Source organism: Diabrotica virgifera, chromosome 1 (assembly GCF_917563875.1).
Source record: "Diabrotica virgifera virgifera chromosome 1, PGI_DIABVI_V3a".
Taxonomy (NCBI): domain Eukaryota; kingdom Metazoa; phylum Arthropoda; class Insecta; order Coleoptera; family Chrysomelidae; genus Diabrotica; species Diabrotica virgifera.
The window spans coordinates 39,033,613-39,059,669 of NC_065443.1; the positions used below are offsets into that span (position 1 = coordinate 39,033,613).

A 26,057-nucleotide genomic window follows, 5' to 3' on the forward strand; every position below is an offset into this window, starting at 1 on the left:
AATACGTCATTTTTTATGAACTGAGCGTCGTCCCGCCGCAATTGCTTTTTTCGTGAGGAATCGCATAAACTCTAAAAAATGTCGTTTTTCGACAAAAAATTTATACTATAATTTTTTCATGGGCTATAAATAATAGCCTTTCGAGTTTCTGCTGTATTTTCGTCAAATTTTAAAATCATTAAAAATGGTAAATTCTCGATAATGTTAATCGGTCATTTTTTGACGAACTGGAGCGTCTCAGCATGCTCTTTTCGCTTGAGGAATCGTAGAAAATCTAAAAAATGTCAGACTTTCTACACAATTTTAATAGAAGTAGGTATAACTTCTTAGGTGCGTACAAAGTACACACGACACATTCTTTTTTTTCTATATTAATTTATGTTATGTTATGTAAGTCCAGGAATAAATGTACATATAAAAACTATTAAAGTCAGTATAACATGGTATGTATAACTATAAATTCACTTTTGTCTCTGTTCTCACAACTTAAGAACCATAACCATAATAATAAAAATGACAAAACATTCTTTAAAAACAGCCGTCATATTGGATAATTTTTGACATGTCATTGGAATACCCAATCAGAGCTAACGTGTATAATGTATCTGCGCGTGGCACCAACAATTTTGATGAATTCGCGCACATTTACATTCACTCCCAACCGCGCCTAAAGAAGTATAACTTCAAAAATAAAAAAGGGAACACCTTGTTTACAATGGACTACAAGATTTCTCGATAGATAGAGATATAATGACAAAGATCAAGTGAAGTGTATAAAACATTTTAATACATTATCTTATTCCCGAGGAAGACAAATCCAAAGACACAAAAATTATAATAAGTATATCGACTAAAAATACTAATATATTTTTTCACACTTTATTTGCACTGATACATACATAACAAGATTTAGCAACTAACTTCATACTGTCTGTCTGCGCATGCGGGTAGGTTTTTATAAAAATTCACTCTCAACAGTTTTCCCAATCGCGCCTAAAGAAGTATAACTTCAAAAATCAAACATTAGATCTCGTCATTACCTATCCGAGTTCTGCTTGTAAATGTTTTTATTTGGCAGTCTTCGCATATCATGTTCAGCTTTAAAATAGGAACTTCTGTCGAAGTGAACTAACCTCTTAATGTATCTCTAAATAACGCCTTAGTATTGCTGTAAATAAATTGCTGGTGTGGGAACGTAAAATCCTTCGAATGATATATGGCCCTTGCACTGCAGAGACAGCGTGACAAACGAATGGAGGCGCAGATACAATAACGAGCTAGAGTCTCTATTCGGAAAAGAAAATCTAGTCAGATATATAAAGGGTAATAGATTCAGATGGGCAGGGCATGTTGATACGCAGTAACGACAATCGCCTTATAAACAATGGGTGCGTTCGGACGACCATAGCGGCTGGCTGCCAGCAGAAATCGGCTGAGTGGTTGCATCCAGCCGTGATAGGGAAAGCTTAGTAAATCTCTCAGCGGCTGGCTTCCAGCGGTGACGTCTGACAGCTACTGCTGGCTCAGCTGTCCAGCCGCTGTGGTCGTCCGAACGCACCCAATGTGTTCTGGGAAAGGCCAGATGGAAGGTCTGTAGGGCGGCTTAGAAAAAAGGTGGAAAGATGCAGTCAAAAAAGATCTAGAGAAAATGGGAGTGCGACAATGGGAATTAGTGGCACAGGACCGACAAACATGGAAGGCAATAGTAAACGCGGCAAAGACTCACGAAGAGTTGTAGTGCCATTGATGATGATGACGCCTTAAGTATTCATTTTGACTACAAACTCCAGCAAAATACTTTTCTCTTATTATTAAATGTACATCAGATATTTTCCTTACTTATTCGAATTTTGATCTCCTGCGTCTAATCGTTGTTTTACTGCCCGAAAACGTTTTGAACTATTTTGTCATATGGGAGTAGGCCATATGTATGTGTATAAAGTGTAATGTATAATAATTAAAGTGCTTATTGAAAATGGCAAATAGCCGACAAGTTTAAGCATAATAAAGTGTTTTATTTCACACAGCATTAAGACAAACGCTCACTGATAGACACAGCGGAGAGAGCAATAACCAGAAGAAGATTGCTTGATAACGTCTGCAAAGACATGAGAAATATAGTAAGGAATACGCGCTTAACGGACAAAGCGATGGATAAAAAGACGAGGAAAATTAATAAGGAGGACTGGAGAGGGAGAGAGAACACTTTCAAAGGAAATTTTATGTTTTTAATAAAAGGCATTCAATGAAATTAGGTATATATTTGTAAATAAAAAATATACTTGTGTCAAATATATAATTTCAATATTACAATTATCTATATAATGGAATACATCACAGAATATAAAAAATATATGTCCTCGGATACGTTTTAGAATGACACGTGTTCTTAAGATGGTGGTCCAAAATAATTTTTGATTTGATAAGAACGCATCTTAAAACGCTAAAAATTATTAAATATTTCATATTTCACCAAAACGTATCATAGAAAACATATTAACCTTAGTATAATGTTTTAATAAATATCGTACTGGAATATAATAATACTCAATATATACAGGGTGAGTGGGGAGGAACGCGTCAAACTTTACGACTGTAAAATACGTAATAATAATTAAAAATAACTCATAATATGTTGTTATTCGATTTTTATTTGTTTCCGAGATACGGGGTGTTAAAATTTTTCTTATAAAATGACGATTTATTTATTGCTCTAAAACCGCTTGAGCTGTGCAAATGAAATTTGGTGGGTTTCAGGACGTAGTTATTGCGCATTTTTTGACATACAATTAAGAATTTCATATTCACCATTGGCGCGCGTACGGTTAATAGTCTGAAATTTTTTAAAGATAAAAATGGTATGCCACTGATATATTTCAAATTAAAAATCGTTCTTGAATTCCTTGTTCAATTTGTGACAAAAAATCTGCCTTCCCTTTTTTTCGTGAGACGCTTCGTTTTCATGCAAAAAATAAAACATCTTAACGCTTAAGTTTTCGACGATGTTTCTATACGAATTATTCGAATACTTTGTAAGCGTTAAGATATTTTATTTTTTGCATGAAAACGAAGCGTCATATGAACAAACGGGAAGACTGATTGTTTGTCAGAAATTGAACAGAGAATTCAAAAATAATTTTTATCCACGACCGGGCGGTAAAGTCCATATTATGTATACATTTGGCGGGCGTAAAGTGCCACTTTAGCGCCCGTGGGCTTCTTTATCGCCCGCCGGACGGTAATGTTAGATGGCGGGTGTGGTTAGTGAAACACAAAGTTTTTATTTACTGCGTAAAATATAAAATACGCAAGAAATACATTTTCTGTATAATTACCGTTTTAATATTCTGCAATTTGCACCAACTAACAAATTCATCGTAGACCTTATCGTATATTTTCTTAGATTTAGCGGGTAGTAAACTTAACTTTGCATTTTCTGCTGCTTTAAAAATTTCAAAAAATGTTTCATCGTCACTAGTTTCCGTTATAAAAGAACTTCTTAAAAAATGTGTTATAAAATTTTCAATACGATAAATAATGGCGACTTACTATTCTTGACTTATTTACTTTGTTGCTAGGGTAAGGCGAACCTAGCTATAGAGATTACTGTTCTATCATATTATTATTTCTTACACATATTTCTTTCAATATGACATTTTTTATTAACTAACCAATACAAATGATTCGGTGAATTGTTATACAGGATGAGTTTTAATAAATTGAGCTATACAATTCATGCAACTTTTGACATGGTATTTATAATAAATTGCTCGCAAAAGGTGGAAAGAAAAAGAAGCATTAAAAATAGTCACTAAGACGAGCGTACAAGGAATTTTTTATCTTTATTAATAAATAATTAAAACAGTCGTGCATAAAAATTTGTATGTATTTCGGGCGTAAACAGCGTTTATGGACCTTACGTGTTAATAGCCCTCGCCTATTGGCTCGGGCTCTTACTTACACGTCGCGGTCCATAAACGCCTACTTTACGCCCTTAATACATAAATAACTATTAATTTGAAATATCTCAGTGGCATACTATTTGTTTTCTGTAAATAATTTCAGACCATTACCTGTACGTGCGCCAATGGTGAATATAGAATTATTAATCGTATGTCAAAAAATGCACAATAACTATCTCTTAAAACCTACCAAATTTCATTTTCATATCTCAACCGGTTTTAGAGCAATAAATAAATCGTCAGTTTGTAAGAAAAATTTTAACACATATCAGTTATTTTTAATTATTACTAAGTATATTATACAGTCTTAAAGTTTGGTGCGTTCCTCCCCACTCACCCTGTATATGTTACAGTTCAAGTTGATTCTCAGTTAGAGTTGACTATTCCTAGTTCGAGTCAACTCAAACTAAAACGAGCAGTAAGAGTTGATTTGAAAAATCTAACTCAACTTTTACTAAATGCAGTAGACTCTTCCTAATTCTTGTTAGTGAAAGTAGATCGCGGGAAAAAGAGAATAAACTCTTACTACATAATTTGAGTTGACTATTTCTGGGTGGATTCAGTAAATGTAGAATCTCACGTGTTTTTTTGATAAGTGCGCATCTCTTTGTTTTGACTGCTTCAACTACTTGTCATGATTTTAACATACCCAGTAACATTTAATTTCTAGAATCGGTTGTTTGTGTTTATGTTGTGAAAGAATCAACTCGTACTAAATGGCATTAGGAAGAGTATACTGTTTTAAGTTGGCGTCTACTTTTACTAGGAAATGTTGAATAAAATCTTTATTTTACATTTAAAATAAACTTTTACTAAAACCAGTTGTTTGAGTAGACTGGAACTACGAATAGTCAACTTCAACTAGATAGTCAACTTAAACTGTAACATACAAAGTGCACTGGAATAAGTGTTCCCCCCCTCTATTAACTTGGTTTCTCAAAAAGAGAAAATTGAGTGTCATTTTTAATTTCAAATATATTATTCAAAAGAAACTTGTTTATTCTAAGGCACTTTCAGCCCTCGGTAATAATGTAATCTTTCATTCTGCGATTAAATATTTCAAAAATACTTATTATTCTTCTCAGGACTCGAAAAAAATGAATGCATTTAAAAATAATTCAACCGAAATATTGCGCCTACGCTCTCAAAAAGGATTAAAGTATTATACATTTTTGTAATCCGTATTTCAAAAGCTTTTAAATGAGGTGTCACATGATGTACTGACCCATTTAAAAAATCAAAGTTATTCCTGTCACTTGAAGAGGAATCGCGTAAAGTTCGAAACATTGATTCTATAACAGCGGTTCTCAAACTTTTTGAGTCATGTACCACCTACAGTTCTTTTATTATTTTTGGTACCACCTATATGTTTAGATTGTATTACCAAAACTTACTAAGTACTACTATTTTAATTTATTGTGTGTTTTGTGTACCACCTCAAATAGTGATATGTACCACCAGTGGTACATGTACCACAGATTGAGAACCGCTGTTCTATAATATACTATGATTATTTTAAAAATCGACCTGTCCGAGCGTTTTGCTTACGTGCTAAAAATAAATAAGTTAATAGGGATGAGTGAAACTTATTCCAGCGCACTGTATATTATAATATAGGATGTGTAATTTTTATTCAATGAGTGTGCAATCGAAAAAAAAAAAACAGAATACATGCATAGTCCGCAATAAAATGGGTTTTATCAGAAATAAGATTGATGGAACTGTGGAATACAGTTTTTAGGAGGTGTAACTTCTAAATTTTACTATACTCTACACCTAAACTGTACTATAGTCTGTTTTTAAACCAAGAGGAGTAATTCAAATTTCCCAAGCCGCAAAGCTTGTTTGTAATTGGTCCAACCTCAGGCAAGTTTACTCCACTGTTATCAAATTTTGACACTATTGGCATTTCGTAGGTTAATTAAGTTATATCAGCGACTTTTTTTAATTTCTGTGTTATTCCTTTAATTTTTAAATTTTTAGTCTGTTTTTATAACTAGCGACGTATTAGTATAATATTATATTTATGGATTACCGTCAAGGGCCGATATTATCAACCAAAAAAGAAGATGTATTTGATGATATTTCTAGCGACTTTCTTAGGTGTGGACCTGTATTTTTAGTTTACTCCTCTTGGTTTAAAAATAAAGCTTAGTTATTTGAAAGAAAAAATCCAATAGTACATCTGAAAAGTTTGGTGGAACACATGCCGTTCCACCAGAGTTCCCACCACTACCGATGAATACAGCAGAATACCTAGGAGATAGGAAGTACAGCACAATGGGATACAGCACAACAGACTACTTGCAATAATGAAAATACTCATTGAACGCGTTAATGAGTACAGAATACCGCTATATATTGCTTTTGTGGTTTTTGAAAAATGAGCTATATCCTGAAAAACCAGAAATATGCCCAATACCTCCGCACCAAGGTATATGATCAATGTGTCCTATGGGAAAAGTCAAACAATAAGGGATGCACGTAATTTTCTCCTTGTTACCATTTCTAAATTAAAAAATATATATTATAGAGAATAATCAGATTTTTTTGACATGCCTGACATACCATTCCTATTACAGCGAGAATTTCATTGGGTAGAATTAGTGACGAGTTTATATGACGTCATTATTATATTTAGAGATATGTACTGTAAATGGTAACTGACGTCTATCATAATATTGGAGGTTAAATAAAATGTCAAATTATTGTTTTTAAATTGTATTTTATTTATTTAGTTTATTTTAACGACAGTTTATTTTTTAACCCTTTCCCTTCCCTATTCTTGATTGGTCGTAATAGTTTTGTTGTATGGTAGGTTTAGTTAGGCGTTCATTCTAAGAAATGTTGCTGGCTAAATGGACACAGCTCCCAAAGGTCATAAAAGAAAAGAAAAAAAATAAACAAACAAAAATTTTACATAACCTTCCATATTACAACATGACTTTGACACTTATATTACAGATAGTTATCTTGTTTCACACTCTTAAAGAAAGAGAGAAACAGTGTAGCCGGTAGCTGTTTTGGTAAATACACATACATATAGTCCGTCCGCTATAACTTTTCCCATGCGGTACGATTAATTTTCAATCAAATTAAGTCAAAACAGAAAGTGAAACGTACGCCGATGTGTGTAGTATATAGTATACAGTATACAAAATGTATATACACATCGACGTTCGTTTCAATTTATGTTTTGACTTAATTTGATTGAAAATGAATCATACCGCATGGGAAAAGTTATAGCGGACGGACTATATATGTTTGTTATTCGGTAACAGCAATGTCCTGCTAAACCTAATGGTAGCCAAAAAACTAATATATGAGGAAAATTTGTTGAATTTGTTTTCGTCAAGTTTGTACTGGTGGGTTAAGATGTCATTAAATCTATGACGTGCATTCCCAATTGTTTGACTTTCAGTTTACCAGTGCTTACATATGGAGCACAGACATGGACCTTCACAAAGGAAAATATGGAAAATATGGCCAAGACTCAAAGAGCAATGGAAAGGCAGATACTAGATATGAAGATAAGTGATAAAAAAATACATGGATCAGAAATAAAATAAAACCAAAGTGAAAGACGTAAGTAAACATGCAGCCTCTCTCGAATAGAAATTTGTAGGACACAACAGCAGACAAAGAGACGGAAGATGGAATAAAGCGATAACCCACTGGAGACCTTGGGACCATAAAAGAGGAAATGGCAGACCACAGATGATATCGTCGGATGATCTAAAAAGATACGCAGGGACCAAATGGACAGGATTAGCACTGAACCGAGAAGAGTGGAAAAATAAGGGGGAGGCGCCTACGTTCAACTTTAAACAAATGAAGGGCAATAGATAGATAGATAGAGGTCGAAGTAACAGAAAATTAGTAAGTTCCAGCTGGGGAATTGATCTGGCAGGAATTCACTGACCACTAGAAATTGCTTAGTGGCTAACCGGGCTTCAACGAATTGAGTTGGAGCCAAGCGGAGTCTAAGGAGTATTGATCCAATAGACTCACTGATTTAAGCTAAAGTGCTGACTTAGCGAAAACCGACCAGGCCGAGACGAATTGAGTCAAAGCCTGCCACGGAGCGATTCAGAATTGATGAATCGCTCGCGGCGACCGCAGTCATGTATTGAATGATTGCTTCCAACTCCGCCTTAGGATCCTGACTACAAATACCGAAAAAAACTAAAAGTGCGAATTTTGTCATGAAATTCGGTATGTGGAGATATAATGATATTTGGAACTTTAACTCTATTTGCTTTCTCCTAATTTCGTCGTCTCTTGTGCTTATATATTGTAAAAGCCGGAGATACAGGATGCAGCCAGAAAGCAGTTTATTAACGAAAAGTCTTAGATTTAAAATATTGTTTATTATATTTTTATTTCAATTATTCTAATTGTTTAAAAAGTAGTAAACTTTGTATCTAGGGCTTTTCGTTGTTTTCCTCGCATTGCGAGAGATGACGCTGGATTGCGTCTCAAAAGGTGTAATCATTGCATCGCCATGGTTTCCCTTAAATAGGCAGGATTGTTGATATTGCTTTCAGAGTTGTGACCACATAGCTTCACTGAGGATGCATGGGATGCTGAAATAGGCTATATGGAGATGGCGGTCCAACTCTGAATCACATAAAAACAAAAACTGCCTTTATCTTTTTCATCTTTACTCAGATTTCAGTATATAGAAACTGTCTATCGGTCCTTTTTCCTTGACGAAGAGAAGGCAAATGCGTGGCCAAAGTGTCCTCTATTTGCTTTCTCCTAATTTCGTCGTCTCTTGTGCTTATATATTGTAAAAGCCGGAGGTACAGGATGCAGCCAGAAAGCAGTTTATTAACGAAAAGTCTTAGATTTAAAATATTGTTTATTATATTTTTATTTCAATTATTCTAATTGTTTAAAAAGTAGTAAAGTGTGTATCTAGGGCTTTTCGTTGTTTTCCTCGCATTGCGGGAGATGTCACTGGATTGCGTCTCAAAAGGTGTAATCATTGCATCGCGATGGTTTCCCTTTAACAGGCAGGATTGTTGATATTTCTTTCAGATTTGTGATCACATAGCTTCACTGAGGATGCATGGGATGCTGAAATAGGCTATATGGAGATGGTGGTCCAACTCTGAATCAAATAAAAACAAAAACTGCCTTTATCTTTTCCAAATAACTTTTTCAGATATCTCCAATGCGAAGAAAAATATCGAAAATTCAACCAATGTGTGAATTCGCAGTAGGCCGCGTTTAAAATTTAAATTTTAGTTAACTATCTTAAAAATGTAAACCATCAACCTGTATAACTGTGCAAAATTTCATATCTGTATTTATTTTGCTAGTCGAAATATAGGCGTCTTCATCTTAAATGCGACACACTGTATATTGGCCATTTCTTTTTGAGGACGTTTAAATTAGTATACTGGTGAAGCGCGCCTCAACACGCTCCGTTGAAATTACGGTGAAACAGCTAAAATACAAACATTTATCATTTCACTATGGGACTTTTAATTTTAAGATTTACCCTGTATTAACAATTGCTTATCGACAATCGCTTAACTAGCAGAATAGTTTTTAAATAACAATATTTGAATTTTATATCACACCAATCGATAAAAATAATCTATAATCTATATATCTAGTGTCAAAAATATTACATAAGTTTCTTCATTTATATATTCTTAATTCAGCTATATCAGTTCATAACTAACATTAACTTTAATTAGGTAGCTAAAGACTTATTTATAGAAAATATTAAGTTTTGACTAAAACCATTTATACGTACAGTTGTTCCAATGATTCTGAATGCACATGCATGAAATTGTTCACTGAATTACTTTTTATACTAGGTCTCTTTTTTACTCACAGAAACTAGTATCGCAAAATTAAGCCGCTTGTCCATAGAAACCACAATAAATTAAACAAGGATAGCGATACATTACATACGTCTTTAATACATTATTTACTAAGAATTTTGACGTTTATCATTTTCAGTGACATTGACGTATTTGTTGTATTTTGGTTGTTCATATTATTTTTTTAAACTGTTAGTATTTGTACATTTCATTGTAATTTTTATTTTCAAACATAATTGTTAGAATAACCAAATACTATTTACTGTAATACATCCAACCAAATACTATTGACTGTAATACATACACTCTTGACATTTCCCATTGCATTTGAGGAAGCAAAGAAATAGCGCCATCTAGTGGTCCGCGGTGATAACCAGAGCAATCTAACCTTACATTTATAAAATTGCTTTATTATTGTTTTTGTATAAGTGTTTGAACTATTTTTATTTTAATTTAATTTTGCAAAATTAGCCCGTTATTAAAAAATTTATAAAATTAAATTTGAATGTTTACGTCAAATTTTACGGTGTCACAACGTAGTTTCACCGCAAGCCGACAGTGGAAAATGTAAAATTTGACGTAAACATTCAAATTTAATTTTATAAATTTCTGAATAACGAGCTAATTTTGCTAAATTAAATACAAATAGTTCAAACACTTATACAAAAACAATAATAAAGCAACTTTATAAATGTAAGGTTAGATTGCTCTGGTTATCACCGCACACCACTAGATGGCGCTATATTGTTTGCTTCCTCAAATGTAATGGGAAATGTACAGAGTTGTATGTATTACAGTCAATAGTACTTGATCCAATTCCCACAGAAATCTGAAAGCATGTTGCCACTATCGCCACTGTCGGCTTGAGTTGAACTACGTTTTGACAACGTAAAATTTGACGTAAAAAATCAAATTTAATTTTATAAATTTTTGAATAACGAGCTAATTTTGCTAAATTAAATTAAAATAAAAATAGTTCAAACACTTATACAAAAACAATAATAAAGCAATTTTATAAATGTAAGGTTAGATTGCTCTGGTTATCCTACTCATACCGCTAGATGGCGCTATTTTTTTGCTCCCTCAAAATTAATGGGAAATGTCAAGAGTTGTATGTATTGCAGTCTGTAGTATTTGGAATAACTAACTGTTGCTATCTTATTTGATTACTTCCGGTAATTACTTATTTTTAAGTTCAAGTAACGAAAATAAAGAAAATATTATAATAATTAATTATTATAACAGTAATTAATTATATTATTTTCTAACCTACAAATAAATTGTCATTATACTACTACTACATACATGAGTCTGGCTATAGTTCTGTCGAACAGAAACATTGGTTTATTTTCAAGATTATTTTTTGACTTTTTGTTTTTGTTTTGTATTTATTACCGTTTTATATTTATTTTTACATTAGTAATAGTCGGTATTGGGACCGTGCAAGTTCGGAAAAGCGACATCTGGTTTCTACGCTCTGCACTTTTATTCGCACTTTTAATTATATTGGCCAATCATATGGTCCTGGTTACTGGAAAATTGTCAAGGCCATAGTCCAAAAAAAATAATAAGAAGAAAAAATAAGATTTAGGTTATGTTATTAAAACGTAAATAATTGTATGTAGTAAATAAAATTAGTTATTAAAATGCAGTACTGCAAGCAAAATACAATTAATTAAATTTACCTTTATATAATAATTGCATATCATATCAATATTGTGGAGCAATATATCATTTTTCTTCTTAAATGACAATAGGTATGAAATGTACGTCAATTTGACAATTTCAATTGACAATATGAATTATTTAAGAAAGTTGCAATTTTTCTCCGCTATTCGCGCACGATATTTTCGCGTATCTCTTCCAAGTACTTGCACACCGCGAATAATGATCAAGCTATTTAATGTTGAGTCCATCAATCTCTTCAATAGTGAAAAAAGATCAAACACTTTAATAAAATAACTTTAAAAAATACCTCCACCGCCATAATACCCATTTCCTAATTATTGCATTGACAGTACATGCCGACGTACGTTGCACCTAATGTTTTGATTTAACTTGTTTGCAAATCATTACGTTTGTGCAAAGATCCATTGGAATAACTGTATGTGAACGTGTCTAAGAGAATACAAGAAAAATGAAAGCTATGCTATGAACAAAGATGGAAAACATGCAGGAGATGAAACATGATTTACAAGGTTTACAAATGATGCAATATGAAAAATATTAATATTCCTGAAAATACCGCATTAACATTAGCAGGTACCATTAATTTGCCTATAATTACAAATACTTCATTCAAAAGAAACTTTTTATTTATTGTAAGGGATTTTCGGCCCTCGGTAATAACGTAATCTTTCATTCTGCGTTTTAAATTTTTCAAAAATACGTATAATAGATTTCTCAGGATTCGAAAAAATGAATACATTTTGTAATTACACATTGAAAATTTTGACAGGCGACAGTTTGCGCCTTTCCCCTTAAGTGTTAGCAAGGAACATCGCAGCAGACTTAGCGACAAGGAGCTAACAGAGAAGCAAACAATTATAACGAGATGGAAAGAATACGTCGAAGAAAACCTAAATGCAGAAAACGAAAATGATCAAACCGAGACAATATACCGGGTGTCCACTTATATTTTCCCCCATTTTAACTGCCTATAACTTCTAAACGACTCAAGATAGAAATATGCGGTTTTCGCTGAAATGTTTTATTTTAGTAAAAGTTTTGTCTGAATGGACTGAATTTTTTATATCGCTTTCAAATACAAATCACATAACATAATACCATTTTTTGCTTAGTTATGTTATTTAGATATGTGATATGGCTATGTTGCACCGCTCATTTTAAAAATTAATTACTCAGTGATTTGACAACCGATTTTGAAAAACTTTATATCGCTGGATAGGTGAATGACCTTTCTTTCAATTTACAAAAAATATACTGGGTATTCCATTAAAAAAAAGTCAACAACTTTTTTTCAAAAATCCGCCATTTTTCTTTTCGTATTTGAAAGCGATATAAAAAATTCAATCCATTCAGACAAAACTTTTACTAAAATAAAACATTTCATCGAAAACCGCATATTTCTATCTTAAGCCGTTTAGAAGTTATAGGCAGTTAAAATGGGGGAAAATATAAGTGGACACCCGGTATTATACGGCGGAACAGTACATTGAAAATGTGAATTATGAAGTAGTTCAAATAATAAAGAAAGTAAAAAACAATAAAATGCCAGGAGCGGACAGAATTTCAGCAGAATTACTAAAACATGGAGGATCTGAACTCTGGGGAAGAATTCATTACCTACGAGTCCACGAGTCTTTACCCGTTTTTAAGGATAAGAAATAAGTCAGAAATTTACTAAACTCAACAGCAAGTGACAGAAAGTGGGTATTACTCCGATCACGGGTTATAGTATAAAATTTGACGTTATCAAATAAATAGAATGTCAAATTTAAGTTTTGCTTTGAAATTTTGGTGCATAATTACAGCTACATTTGAAGTAGCTTAATAAATACTTTTATTATCATTGATTAATAAATAAATAAACAATTTATAAAAAAAATAAATAACATATTTTCTTTTTGTTATTTTATTCACTTTGGAGGAACATTAAACACAAGCATTCCTTAACTGCGTCAATGAGGTAAGTTTGTACGTGGTCAAAATTAATCGTAAAATAACATAAACTTATAAAATTAGTTGTGAAAAGAACTGTATACTATAAAAAACTTCAAAATGCAAAAATTCGACAAAATAACAGCAGAAAATTCAACAAACCGACAGTTACAAAGTAAACAAACCAAAACGTCAGAAATTGTACTTAAAATATGTGAAAACATCCCCAATAGTCTTTTTTTTAGTCTAGATCGTTCATAAAAATAACATGTGTTTTCATGCGTGGAAGAGAATGATGCTCTTAGAATAAAAAGTATGTGTTTTATCTCGCCAGGTATTAATGACGCAAGGGTAAAGACTCGTGGACTCAAGTGTAATAACATTAATATGGACCAAGGAGCAAATGCCGGAGGAATGGACAGTTGACCTTATACAGCCAATATACAGGGTGTCGAGAAACTCTACCGAAAAACGAAGACAGAAGATTCCTCAGATAATTTTAAGACATTTTAACCCAATTCACCTAGTCCGAAAATGCTTCTTAAGGGAGATAGATCTCTTTGAAGATGGCGTCTTGGAATTAGTTTTTCTTAAATATCTCCGGAACGCATCTATTTAGAAAAACAAAAACTGGTACACTTATTTATCTTACCAGAGATAAATCAATTACATTAATTACGGATTTCTAGTACAGGTCATAGGCGCCCGTTCTGGGAAGGGCAACGGTTATTTTATCGTATAACTTTTTTACCTTTAACTTCCAAGCATTTTTTATATTGGATTATTAAATTGTAAGGTATTGTAGTACTAAAAGGTACTCTTGATTTAAGTCGGTAGGATGCACCGTTTTCTAGAAATTTCGACTTGAAAATTTTTCGTTTGTTGAACTAGAAAAAAAAATTAAAAAAAAAACTATTTAGAAAAACGAAAACGGGTACGTTTATTTATCATCCAGAGATAAATCGATTTCATTAGTGCGAAATTCTAGTACCGGTCATATGCGTCCGTTTTGGGTAGGTCAACGGTTATTTTATCGCATAACTTTTTTATCTTTAATTTTTAACCTTCTTTGACACTTGATGATAAAATTATGAGGTATTCTTGTACTAAAAGCTACTCTTGCTTTAAGACGGTAAAATACACTGTCTTTTTTTGAAATTTTTTTTTTTTCAAATTCAATAAACGAAAAATTTCCAAATCGATTTTTCTAGAAAACGGTGCATCCTACCGCCTTAAAGTAAGAGTACCTTTTGGTACTAGAATACCTCACAATTTAATAATCCAGTGTCAAAAATGCTTAGACGTTAAAGACAAAAAAGTTATGCGATAAAATACCAGTTGCCCTACCCAAAAGGGGCGCCTATGACCTGTACTAGAAATTCGTAATTAATGTAATAGATGTATCTCTAGAACATCAATAAGCGTACCAGTTTTCGTTTTTCTAAATAACAGTGTTCTGGAGATACTTAAGAAAAACTAATTCCAAATTCCAAACTCTTCAAAGAGCTCTAGCTTCCTCAAGAAGCATTTTCGGACTAGGTGAATTGGGTTAAATTGTCTTAAAATTATCTGAAGAATCTCCGGTCTTCGTTTGTCGGGAGAGTTTCTGGACACCCTGTATAAAAAAAGGAGATAAGAGAATGCCAGAATTCATTGCTAAATGTAATATACAAAATTCTTTCTGGTATAATTTTTACAATCGATTGTCAGAATACTCCGAAAATATAATTGGTGATTATCAAAATGGATTCAGACCAAATAGAGCCACTACAGATAATATATTCATACTAAGAGCGATACAAGAAAAAGCATATGAATACGACATAGAACTAGATAATATGTATATAGACTTTAAACAAGCTTTTGACAGTTTGAAAAGAGACAAAATGCTGGACGACCTTCATAATCTAGGTATACCTAATAAATATATCCGCCTCATAAAAATTACGGTGCAGGGTTCAAAAGCAGCAGTCAGAGTAGATGGAGAACTGACCCCCTGTTTGACATCAACATGGGGGTCAGATAGGGAGAGGCTCTATCAACCATGCTATTCAACCTAGTTCTTGAGTCAGTCATCAGAAAAATCAGTGTAACCGGCCATATAAATACCAAGACATGCTGTCTATTCATATTTATCTCTATGGGTATGACGTGACACACATGGCGAATATATATTAATGATATGTTACGCTTTACATTAAAATAATTGCCTACGTACTACTTATAAATAGGTCATGTATATAACCCTTTTATTCATTTAGAAACAAGTATATTTCCTGCCTAAGTGAACAAATTGAGGAACCCGAAAATGTATGCACTTAAACTTGATCACAAACAAAATAAATTAAATCATTTCATCAAAATCGGAGATTCAAATAGTGTGAAATTGAGTTTTAGCACAACTGTACTTTAAATGCGTTACAAGAATACATTTCTTTACGACCGTTTAATAACATGTTCATTATTCACTATTTTTGAATAGATAATAACACCCATTACTTTACCCGTGAGTAATAATGCATTACTCACGGGCTGAAGTTAGGTTCAAGTGGTGCATGCCACTTTTGATATTAGTCGTATATAAACTGCAAATAAAATTACTTAAACTTGTTTATTTAAGGTGATGCAGCAGCGATCAACAGGTAGCAAAACGCGTTCCAAGATTGCGGCTGTAATTTCGAATGTTTTTTCGCGATATTTGGCACTGTACCGCCATTCTTTATTATATTACGAATACGTGTGCCAAATATCTCGAAAAAATATTCAAAATTACAGCCGCAATCTTGGAACGCGTTTTCGCTACCTGTTGATCGCTACTGTTTCCTCTTAATACAAGAATTAATGTACTTTATATCAATAATTTTAACTTCGAAAAATTTTTAAAGGATTTTTAACTGTAACAATGGGTCTATACCCTGTTAACTATGAATTTTGACGTTTATCATTTTCAATGACAGTGACATTAGCGTATTTGCTGAGTTTATTGGAATTTATAACTTAAACTTGGTAAGGGGCATAATACATTAATCACAATAACTGCGCCTTTTTATTTTTAACTTCAAATATCTCGAAAACTAATAAATTTATCGTTACGAATGAAGAGTATGTTATTTACATAGGAAGTATTGGAGAATCCAAAAATTGCACTAAAATAGCAATTCCGTCAGTGGCGTAGAATTTGGGAAGGGTCAACCATTCGCAATGGTCGTACGCCTCTGGTAGTAGCCAGAAACGTTTGTTTAATATAATTTAGTAGGATATACAGTACATCCACTAGCTGCAAGTATGATCAGGATATGTCAAATGGTTTTAAAGTACTGGGTACAAATAGTATTTAAATTTTTAAATAAAATACGCTGAAACTCACTAAGGAGCCACATTTTATTGTTAGTTGTATTAGGTTAAATCTTCGTATTTTGTGCTAAGATTTCTCCAGTTACTATGTGGACAATTCTTAATGAGAAAAGTATAACGCAATCATGCAAACACTGGTTACAAAAAAAGACGAAAGTACAAAAAATGCAGCAGAAATGAAGCAACTGAGAAAGATAGCTGGGAAGACAAGGCTAGACAGGCCAATAAACGAAAACTGAACTAGTATGGAACCATAATTAAAATGGGTGAGAACAGACTAGTTAAGAAAGTGACAGAGGCCAAATACAATGAAGAAGAAGAGGTAGGATCTAGAAAATGGTAGATGAAACAAATCCAGAAAATCGGAAACAACAGAGGGAAAACAATGCAACAGATGAAGGAAACAGCAGAAGACCGGGAGGCTTAGAAGAAATGAGTAAAAGATGCATAGATGCCAACAAGATTCGACAGTCTTATAGGTCATAAGGAAAGCGAGAAGAAGACAAATTTTTCTTTTTGCATTAATTCTTACGGTTAAGGCGCAATTACACGGTTCAACCGAATTGAATTACTTTTGTTGAATGGAGCAGAAATGAAAGCAATGCTATTTACACGGTATCTGGAAAGTGAATTATTCAACACATATTGAAAGGCAAAAGTAAAACCGTGTAATTTCGTCTTTGGGAGCATCTGAATGCGCGTTGATAACACTTGTAAAGGGAGTTTTGAGCTAAATTTTTGAACAAATTCAAACCTCTACGTATCCTACAAATATCCTTCTGCTAAGAAGGAAATTTTACATATACAGGGTGTCCAGAAACTCTCCCGACAAACGAATACAGGAGATTTTTCAGATAATTTTAAGATAATTTAACCCAATTCACCTAGTCCGAAACTGCTTCCTAAGGGAGCTAGAGCTCTTTGAAGATGGCGTCTTGGAATTAGTTTTTCTTAAATATCTCCAGAACGCTTCTATTTATAAAAACGAAAACTGGTACGCCTATTTATCTTCTAGAGATAAATCGATTACATCAATTACGAGTTTCTAGTACCGGTCATAGGCGTCCGTTTTGGGTAGGGCAACGGTTATTTTATCGTATAACTTTTTTGTCTTTAATTTCTAAGCATTTTTGACACTGGATTATTAAATTTTGAGGTATTCTAGTACCAACAGGTACTCTTGTTTTAAGTCGGTAGGATGCAGTGTTTTATAGAAAAATCGATTTGAAAATTTTTCGTTTACTGAATTTGAAATTTTTTTTCAAAAAACAAGGTGTATTTTACCGACTTAAAGCAAGAGTAACTTTGAGTACTAGAATAATTCATTTTTTAATCATCAAGTGTCAAAAATGATTAAAAATTACAGACAAAAAAGCTATGCGATAAAATAACCGTTGACCTACCCAAAACGGACGCATATGACAGGTATTAGAATTTCTCGACTGAGGAAATCGATTTATCTCTGAAAGATACATAAACATACTAGTTTTTGTTTTTCTGAATAGCTTTTTTTTGAAATTTTTTTTTCAAATTCAGCAAACGAAAAATTTTCAAATGGATTTTTCTAGAAAACGGTGCATCCTACCGACTTAAAGCAAGAGTACCTTTTGGTACTAGAAACCTCACAATTTAATAATCCGGTTTCAAAAATGCTTAAAAGTTAAAGACAAAAAAGTTATACGATAAAATAACCGTTGCCCTACCCAAAACAGGCGCCTATGACCGGTACTAGAAACTCGGAAGTGATGTAATCGATTTATCTCTAGAAGATAAATAGGCGTACCTATTTATCTTTTCGTTTTTCTAAATAAAAGCGTTCTGGAGAGATTTAAGAAAAACTAATTCCAAGACGCCATCTTCAAAGAGCTCTAGCTCCCTTAGGAAGCATTTTCGGACTAGGTGAATTGGGTTGAATTGTCTTAAAATTATCTGAAGAATCTGCGGTCCTCGTTTGTCGGGAGAGTTTCATAGAATATACTTCTCAGAATTTTTCTAACACACTTCAAAGCAAAGTTGTTTTAAAAACAAATTCAACAAATTTTAATCCTATGGAATAATAGTGAATGTGAAAAATATGAGAAAACTAATTGGGTCGGATTCCTAATTTACCACACTTGCCGTGGAATTAATCACATGCTATTTTAAATTTTGCATTCATTCTTACGGTTAGGAGCATTATTTGAATGCGATGATAATGGTAAATGACATTACCCATTAAAGTTACTCTAATAGGACACTCCAAGACTTTGACATTTATGAAACCGCTGGGAGTCAAACTGTCAAACATTGTTTCTTAAGTTTTTTACCGTTTTTTACACAGTTTTTTAGTTGTATTTTCTGAACATTTTGTTGTTGATTTTGTGTAGTTTTTAGTTGCAGAAGTACTTGAACGACTTTATTTAGTTTTAAGCGGTGAATAAATAAACAGGAGTGAATATTTTCGAATATTGTTGGCAGACAATACAGATGTTGCTAGTAGGTACAAGCAAAATAAATAATATAGCTCCATTTTCCCTCAAGGATCTGAGTTAACCTACGGTGGATACGGTTTTCCAAGCGTAAGTAACATGGACATAGTTAGTTATTTACCATTTTCATAGGACGTTTTATAGCATATTTAACCATTGTTTTTGTCTCTCAGATGATGACTTATTTAGTTGTTTTATGCTTAAAATGTAGCACTGATGGTAACCGAAATGAACATTATCATGATTACTTCGCATTCCATACTTCAAAACACAACAAAAATGATGCATATTATCTTTTTAAATTAATTCTTCGAGTGAAAATGTTGAATTAATCCTTGTACAAAACAAAATTACAACGAAACGCAACTAAAATGATCTAAAATACATTAAGAATTGATATAATAACACTTATGTTTGCCTCCCAGTCGCCATATTGATTTAATTTTGACAGCATGTTGGAATGCTCTATATGAAGTACAGTTTTTTTAGTCATCAAATACAGTTGAGTCCGCGAATCTTTACCCGTGCGTCATCATTTAAAGCATACGAAATAAGTCGGAAATTTACTAAACGCAACGGCAAATGGATATTATTCCGATCACGGGTTATTATAAAATTTGACGTTATCAAATAAATAGAATGTCAAATTTAAGTTTTGCTTTAAAATTTTGGTGAATAATTACAGCTACATTTGAAGTAGCTTAATAAATTATTTTATTATCATTGATTAATAAATAAATAAACAATTTATAAAAAAAATAAATAACATGTTTTATTTTTTTATATTTTATTCACTTTGGCGGAACCTTAAACACAAGAATTCAACTGTGTGAACAATGAGGTTAGCTTTGTACGTCGTCAAAATTTATCTTAAAATAACATAAACTTATCACAAAATTTCTAACTCCAATATAAAATTAGTTGTGAAAACAACTGTTTGTATACTATAAAAAACTTCAAAATGCAAAAATTCGACAAAACAACAGCAAAAAATTCAACAAACTGACAACCACAAAAGTAAACAAACCAAAACGTCAGAAATTGTACTTAAAATATGTGAAGACATCCCCAATCATCTTTCTTTGTACCTATCTCTTTTCAATACACTGAGTTTAAATCGTTCATAAAAATAACATGTGTTTTTACTTAATTAACAGGCGGCAGCTGGTTTGTCATTAATTTCATGCGTGGAAGAGAATGATGCTAAATAAAAAGTATGTTTTATCTCACCAGGTATTAATGACGCACGGGTAAAGACTCGCGGACTCAACTGTACTTTAAATTGCCAATGTCGCTACTACATTATAACCAACTATTTTAAAACTTAAACTATAAACTTTTAAACTTAAATGTCAGATTTAACCAATTAATCTTTTAACATTTTGGCTCATAATACTTTTATCACGTTTTAATGACATTCAATATATACCTTATTTAATAACAATAGACGAAGACATATAAAGGTACGTATCCATACAAGAGTGATCCGCGCTCGGTGTAGCTGCTTAAATGGATACGGCATGCGCTCCCCTACATATAAACCACAAACCGGTTGAATCGAAGAGGGTGAGCGCCGAGCGGCGATCACCAACGTATTCACTATGTGGAGCTGGTACACCAAGCGCGGATCACCCTTGTATGGATACGTACCTTAATACTTGCAAACAATATATTCAACAACAAAACTTTACAAATCTTGTTGATTTCACGTATCTAAATAGAGAAAAAAAAGTATTTATTTTTTTAGAATATATTGACAACTATAATGTTGTACAAAATATCCTATTTAAAACTCGTTAACACATATTTTGGATAAATTGGGACATAAATGTTCGCATCTGGCTATTCTTTGTGTCATGAATAATCCTTCCATAATATGAGACCCGAGCTTAATCTCTACAATCTATTCAAAGTAAATAAGGTATATCTAATATCTATAGAACCATCACAAAACGACGTAATTAGAGTGGTATATGGAATAAAAAACGCGGTACAGACTGACATATACATAATTGAACTTATTTGTTTACCAGTTTTTAATAAAAAATTAAATATAGTCCGTTCGCTCAGCTTGGAAATATTTTGACAGATTCATTGCCAAAAACACACAATATAGAAAAAATCCAATCTCTTAATATTGAAGAAGAATGATTAATAATGGGGGTGTGTATTCATTAATTTTCATTAAAAACTTTCCATTTGTTATTTTTAATCCATAAAAGACAGTAAAATTTCAAAATAAATTTTTGTTTTAACTGATGGAGTTTTATTTTGTTAATAAACTGTATGTGAAAATTATTTTATTTAAATATGAGATATGAGCATGTATGCTTGGTTGTATGCTTTTTCTCATGGGTATCTTTCAGTGTGTCAGTTTTTCGATTTCTTTCTAACGCATTAAGTTGTAAGTGACAGAAAAAAGGCACGTACGTGATTACAGACATTTATAACATTTATTCCAGTTGTCGATAGATGGCGCTATAATCGAAAAAAAATTATTTATGAATTATATAATATATCTACGAATATAATCTGTACAATTTATAAGACTATACAAATCAAAGAAAATACCATTTTATAAATGCAATTAACACAATTGATTTGTTTTTATGCCAAATTGCAAATAAAATTTGACAACTGTCAGATTTAACTAAAATGTCATGTTAGAATAAATGTTATAAATCACGGACTTACCTTTGCCACCTTTTGAATGAACAAAAAATGCCTATGAGAAGGACAATATAGTAATTTCCAGTCACTGCCTGTTGGCTACAATTTAATTATCGAGTAAAAAATGTGTTCCTTTATTTTTTAGTGTAGCACTGTCAAGTGTATTTGGGTGTTGGCTACACTGGCTAGTGTCAAACGACAATCATGGCTGTCACTAAGCAAAGGAACGTTCTAGTCTAGTTAACCTTTAAGTTTCGGTTATAACAATTCAGGTTTAGTTTCTAAAATTACTTTTTTCTGATTCCTTCAATTTTTTCTGATACCGTCCATTTTCTTCTGACTCTTATTTTTATATTGTTTTTATTTTACAACTCGAGAAGGACTGGATCGATTTGGCTACTTTTGATTTTGAAATATTTGTAGAAGTCTAAGGAAGAAAATCTTTACAATCTCATCAGATATCAAATTTTATTAGTTGTATAGGAAGTATGTAAAAAATGTGATAGTTGCTTAAGAATATCTCTATTTTTGAAAATATCGAAAATTAATATACAGAAAATATGTTTATAATTAAAAATAATTTTAATACATTGTTTACTTAAAATAATAAAAACTATTTTTCAACATTTTTTTGCGATAAAGTTGAAAATTCAAGTTTGTGCGTTAATGCAATACATTGTAATAATTATACATTTAATGAAACAATTCTAAATACCATATTAAGATCAAACAAAGTGCCAAAAACATGGATTTTGCGGGAAACGTGAAAAAGTAAATATATCCTAAGTTAGCCGCAGTTTTATGTTGCGTAAATCTAAAGGAGTATAATATAATTGTGTATATATGACAATAAAATTGTTGTTTTTAGTATTTTCTTTACAACTTCATCACATTTTCTCACCTTTTAAACTTTCCTTATACTTCTACAAATGGTTTAAAATCGAAATTAGCTAATTCGATTCAGTCATTCTGGAGCTGTTATAAAAAAGATATAACAAAATAAAATAACGATTATTAAACGTCATTTAATGTCAACATATCGAAACCGCACCGGACAGACTGCGTGACTTGTCGTATTAGGGTTTTATAAGATTACATAGTGCTACACCAGAAAACAAAGGAACGAATGAATTACTAAATTTACGAGAATTTACGTTAGATCTGAGATGAGCGAACTGAGTAGACAATCTTTTTATAAGCAACGTTTATATTGACAATGATAATGACATAAATGCCACGCACTTAATTACGATTTTTTGTTCGATGGCTCCTTATAATTCATTTGACACTTCAGCATTTTTTACTTTATTCTAAACAGTGTTGTTGATATCCGTAAAGTCGCTGATATTTAAAAAATCTCAAATAATAAAAGATCGTAAATTGTCATTACCTAAAATATCAAATAAATCTAATATAATACCAACGAATATAGACGCATGTAGAACAATTTCTTCAATGTCATTTTTAAAATGTCAGTCTTTTTGTCACGGTGTCTGGGAAATCTTGTGATCGATTTTAAACATACTTCTCCACTAGCTAGACATCTGAAATTTTCAGAATAGCTCAGAACTCGATGATAATGCAATATTCAACACCTGTAAATCTAGATACATTGACTTTTATTTTGAATTTAAAGCAATTTTAAATGCAAATAATGCAATGCCATTTAGATCCCGTTGTAAAGTACATTAGTCCATAGCGGATATTATAGGTCAGTGGTAGAGCATTGGACTGCAAAGAGGTCCAAGGTTCAAACCCGGGTTTTTCATATTTTTTTTATTTTTTTAATAAATAATTAAAAGTTATTATAATAAAAATTCATATTAAGTTAATAATATAATATTAGCTATACTCCGACTAATTTACTTACCGTTGCACGTCATCCGCGTCATAGCCCGTGACGTCACATGATACCAACACGAAATATTTAGGCGGTAGATGTGTTCTTTTTTAGAATCATTTTGCCGAGTACACTGGAATTACAGCCACTAGACATATTTTATTATGTACGCGTAGAAATAATATTTACAGATTTCTATTACTGTTAACTTAAAGAAATACACAATAGTATGTTTCATTTAATTTGTATAAACGGATTATAAAGCGTTTTTATGAAACACATTTGTTCAGAACATACTGTAACTGTAATCGAACGAAGGTGATATTTTGGCATAAATTGGTAACATTTATTTGACAGTTGCGGTGATGACACTTCATATATTTGTTTTTATTCTTTATTATAAGTATTTGTTTTATTATATTTACTTATTTTATTATGTACTTTAACCTAAGATTATAATTTAATTCTTGTTTTCTATTTCTCAAGTTTTTATTTATTTACATTGAATATTAATTTGTTTTGCTGTATAATCCACTTCCGCAAAAATTATGTAATGTATTTGTTTTAAAATGAATTCAAGATTTTTTTGTAATTGGGCAACAATGTCAACTTAGATCTCTAACGTAGATAATGACGTGCAACGATAAGTAAATTAGACGGACTGTATATTAAGGTATATCACAATTATTCTATCGAAACATGTTTCATTAATTTTTTACCATTTTAAACATTTTCTTTTATTTAGATATATGAGTTTAAAATTGATTACAAAATTCTTTCATTACATAGGAATTGAAACAACTAAATACAGTGGAACCCCGATAAGTCGGCCTCCGATAACCCGAAAGTCAGGCTAACCCAGACTGATTTTCATCAGACAAGAGACACATTTTTTCAGTTTGACAGTTTTTCAGCAAGAAATGAACAATACTGCATACAACTGTACATAATTTAGATGTACTGTGCATATATGTATTTCATGTTTTTGCAATTATAATGGAGTTTATCTATAAGTATACTGAATTTTATTAATTTTTACCATATTCTCCGGCTAACCCGGATTTTTGATAACCCAGATAGGCCGCGGTCCCGATTAATCCGACTTATCGAGGTTCCACTGTAGTGTATAATTTTATATTATGTACTAGAAATAATAAAAACGTGGTAGTAGAAATTTTTTTTAAAGTGTAATTATTTAGTAAATCAAGTCGGGAACAGTTGGGGAACCACCACTACGAAGTGCGCACGTACCTAATCTTCCCTTCACCACTAGGCTAGGGATGCTGCGTTCGCAGTGATGAAGGAGAGATCACATGCATACTCCGTAGTGGTAGTTCCTCAACTGTTCCTGACTTACTTTACTAAGAAATGACAGTGAAGAATCCTTCTATATGCGTCTACATTCGTTGCTAATACTAATGTTGTCCCTCTATTATAAGGTAGTTGACGTCACCGTGCTGACACCATGAACGAATATGGTGGGCGGCAGATTTCTCGAAAATATTTCTAAATTGTTGTAAAAAGAAACCAGTTTGGTATTATCTGTCGGCGGTGCTGGAAGGTATATGAAAGTGACAGCCGTCTCTGCTGTTTGTTGAAGAATTAAAGTATTGACACTAAAATATAAAACATATACGTATTACATAACTTCATGAAAATTGTTTCACATCAAATGAAATTCTTATATTCTAAGATACGATATAATAGGTTATTGATTATGTACTATAGAAAGGAACTACAACGTTAACGGGGTTTTATTATTTCATATGGTCAATGAATCGCTATATATGAAAAAACCGCGGAGTGCTACCATTTAAAGGGGTGCGTTTTTGAGAAATGGGTGAATTAGCCCCTGGGCACAGGTTACATTAGAGTGAGTTCTATGCACCCTTGGTACAAAAATATCTACATAAAAATTGTTCCTGGTTAAATTTCCTATCTAAATATAACTTTTTAAAGTCACAGATACTTTTTTTTACAAAAATATATTCAAAAGAAAAAGCACAACGAAACCCAAAAGAAAGAAATTTTGTTTTTTGTCCCATAACTTTTTTCTACGGGGATATAGGTATAGACATTGCTTCATAGAAAAAAAACTTACATATTTTCTCTTTAAAATGATGTTTGGTAGAGGTCATTGGGATTTAAAGTTTTCGAAATATGATTTTTCAAAATTCGCCACTCACAGCAATTTTGGGCAATTTTCCTTGTTATTTCGCAAATATTGTTCTGTAACTTTTTTCTACGCAACTTTAAGCATATGCAATGGTACAAGTAAGAAGAATAGAAATCAATTACGTTT

At 32.1% G+C, this 26,057-nt stretch overlaps 1 protein-coding gene across 2 annotated transcripts in view; it reads right to left on the reverse strand.

Moving 5' to 3' along the window:
- Positions 1 to 2,245: 2,245 nt before the first annotated feature.
- LOC114335832 (solute carrier family 12 member 9) overlaps positions 2,246 to 26,057 on the reverse strand; it is a 144,995-nt gene continuing 121,183 nt past the window's right edge. The window contains exons 14-15 of one of the 2 annotated variants that reach the window (XR_007697890.1): positions 24,597 to 25,371; positions 2,246 to 24,530 (exon numbers count right to left, since the gene is read on the reverse strand). Coding sequence is in view for 1 of the 2 variants with exons in the window: in XM_050650106.1 (XP_050506063.1) it covers positions 25,188 to 25,371 (184 nt within the window). In the remaining variant the exon portion in view is untranslated. Of the gene's footprint in view, positions 25,372 to 26,057 lie in introns of both variants that reach the window. The other variant, XM_050650106.1, reaches the window with a different exon arrangement.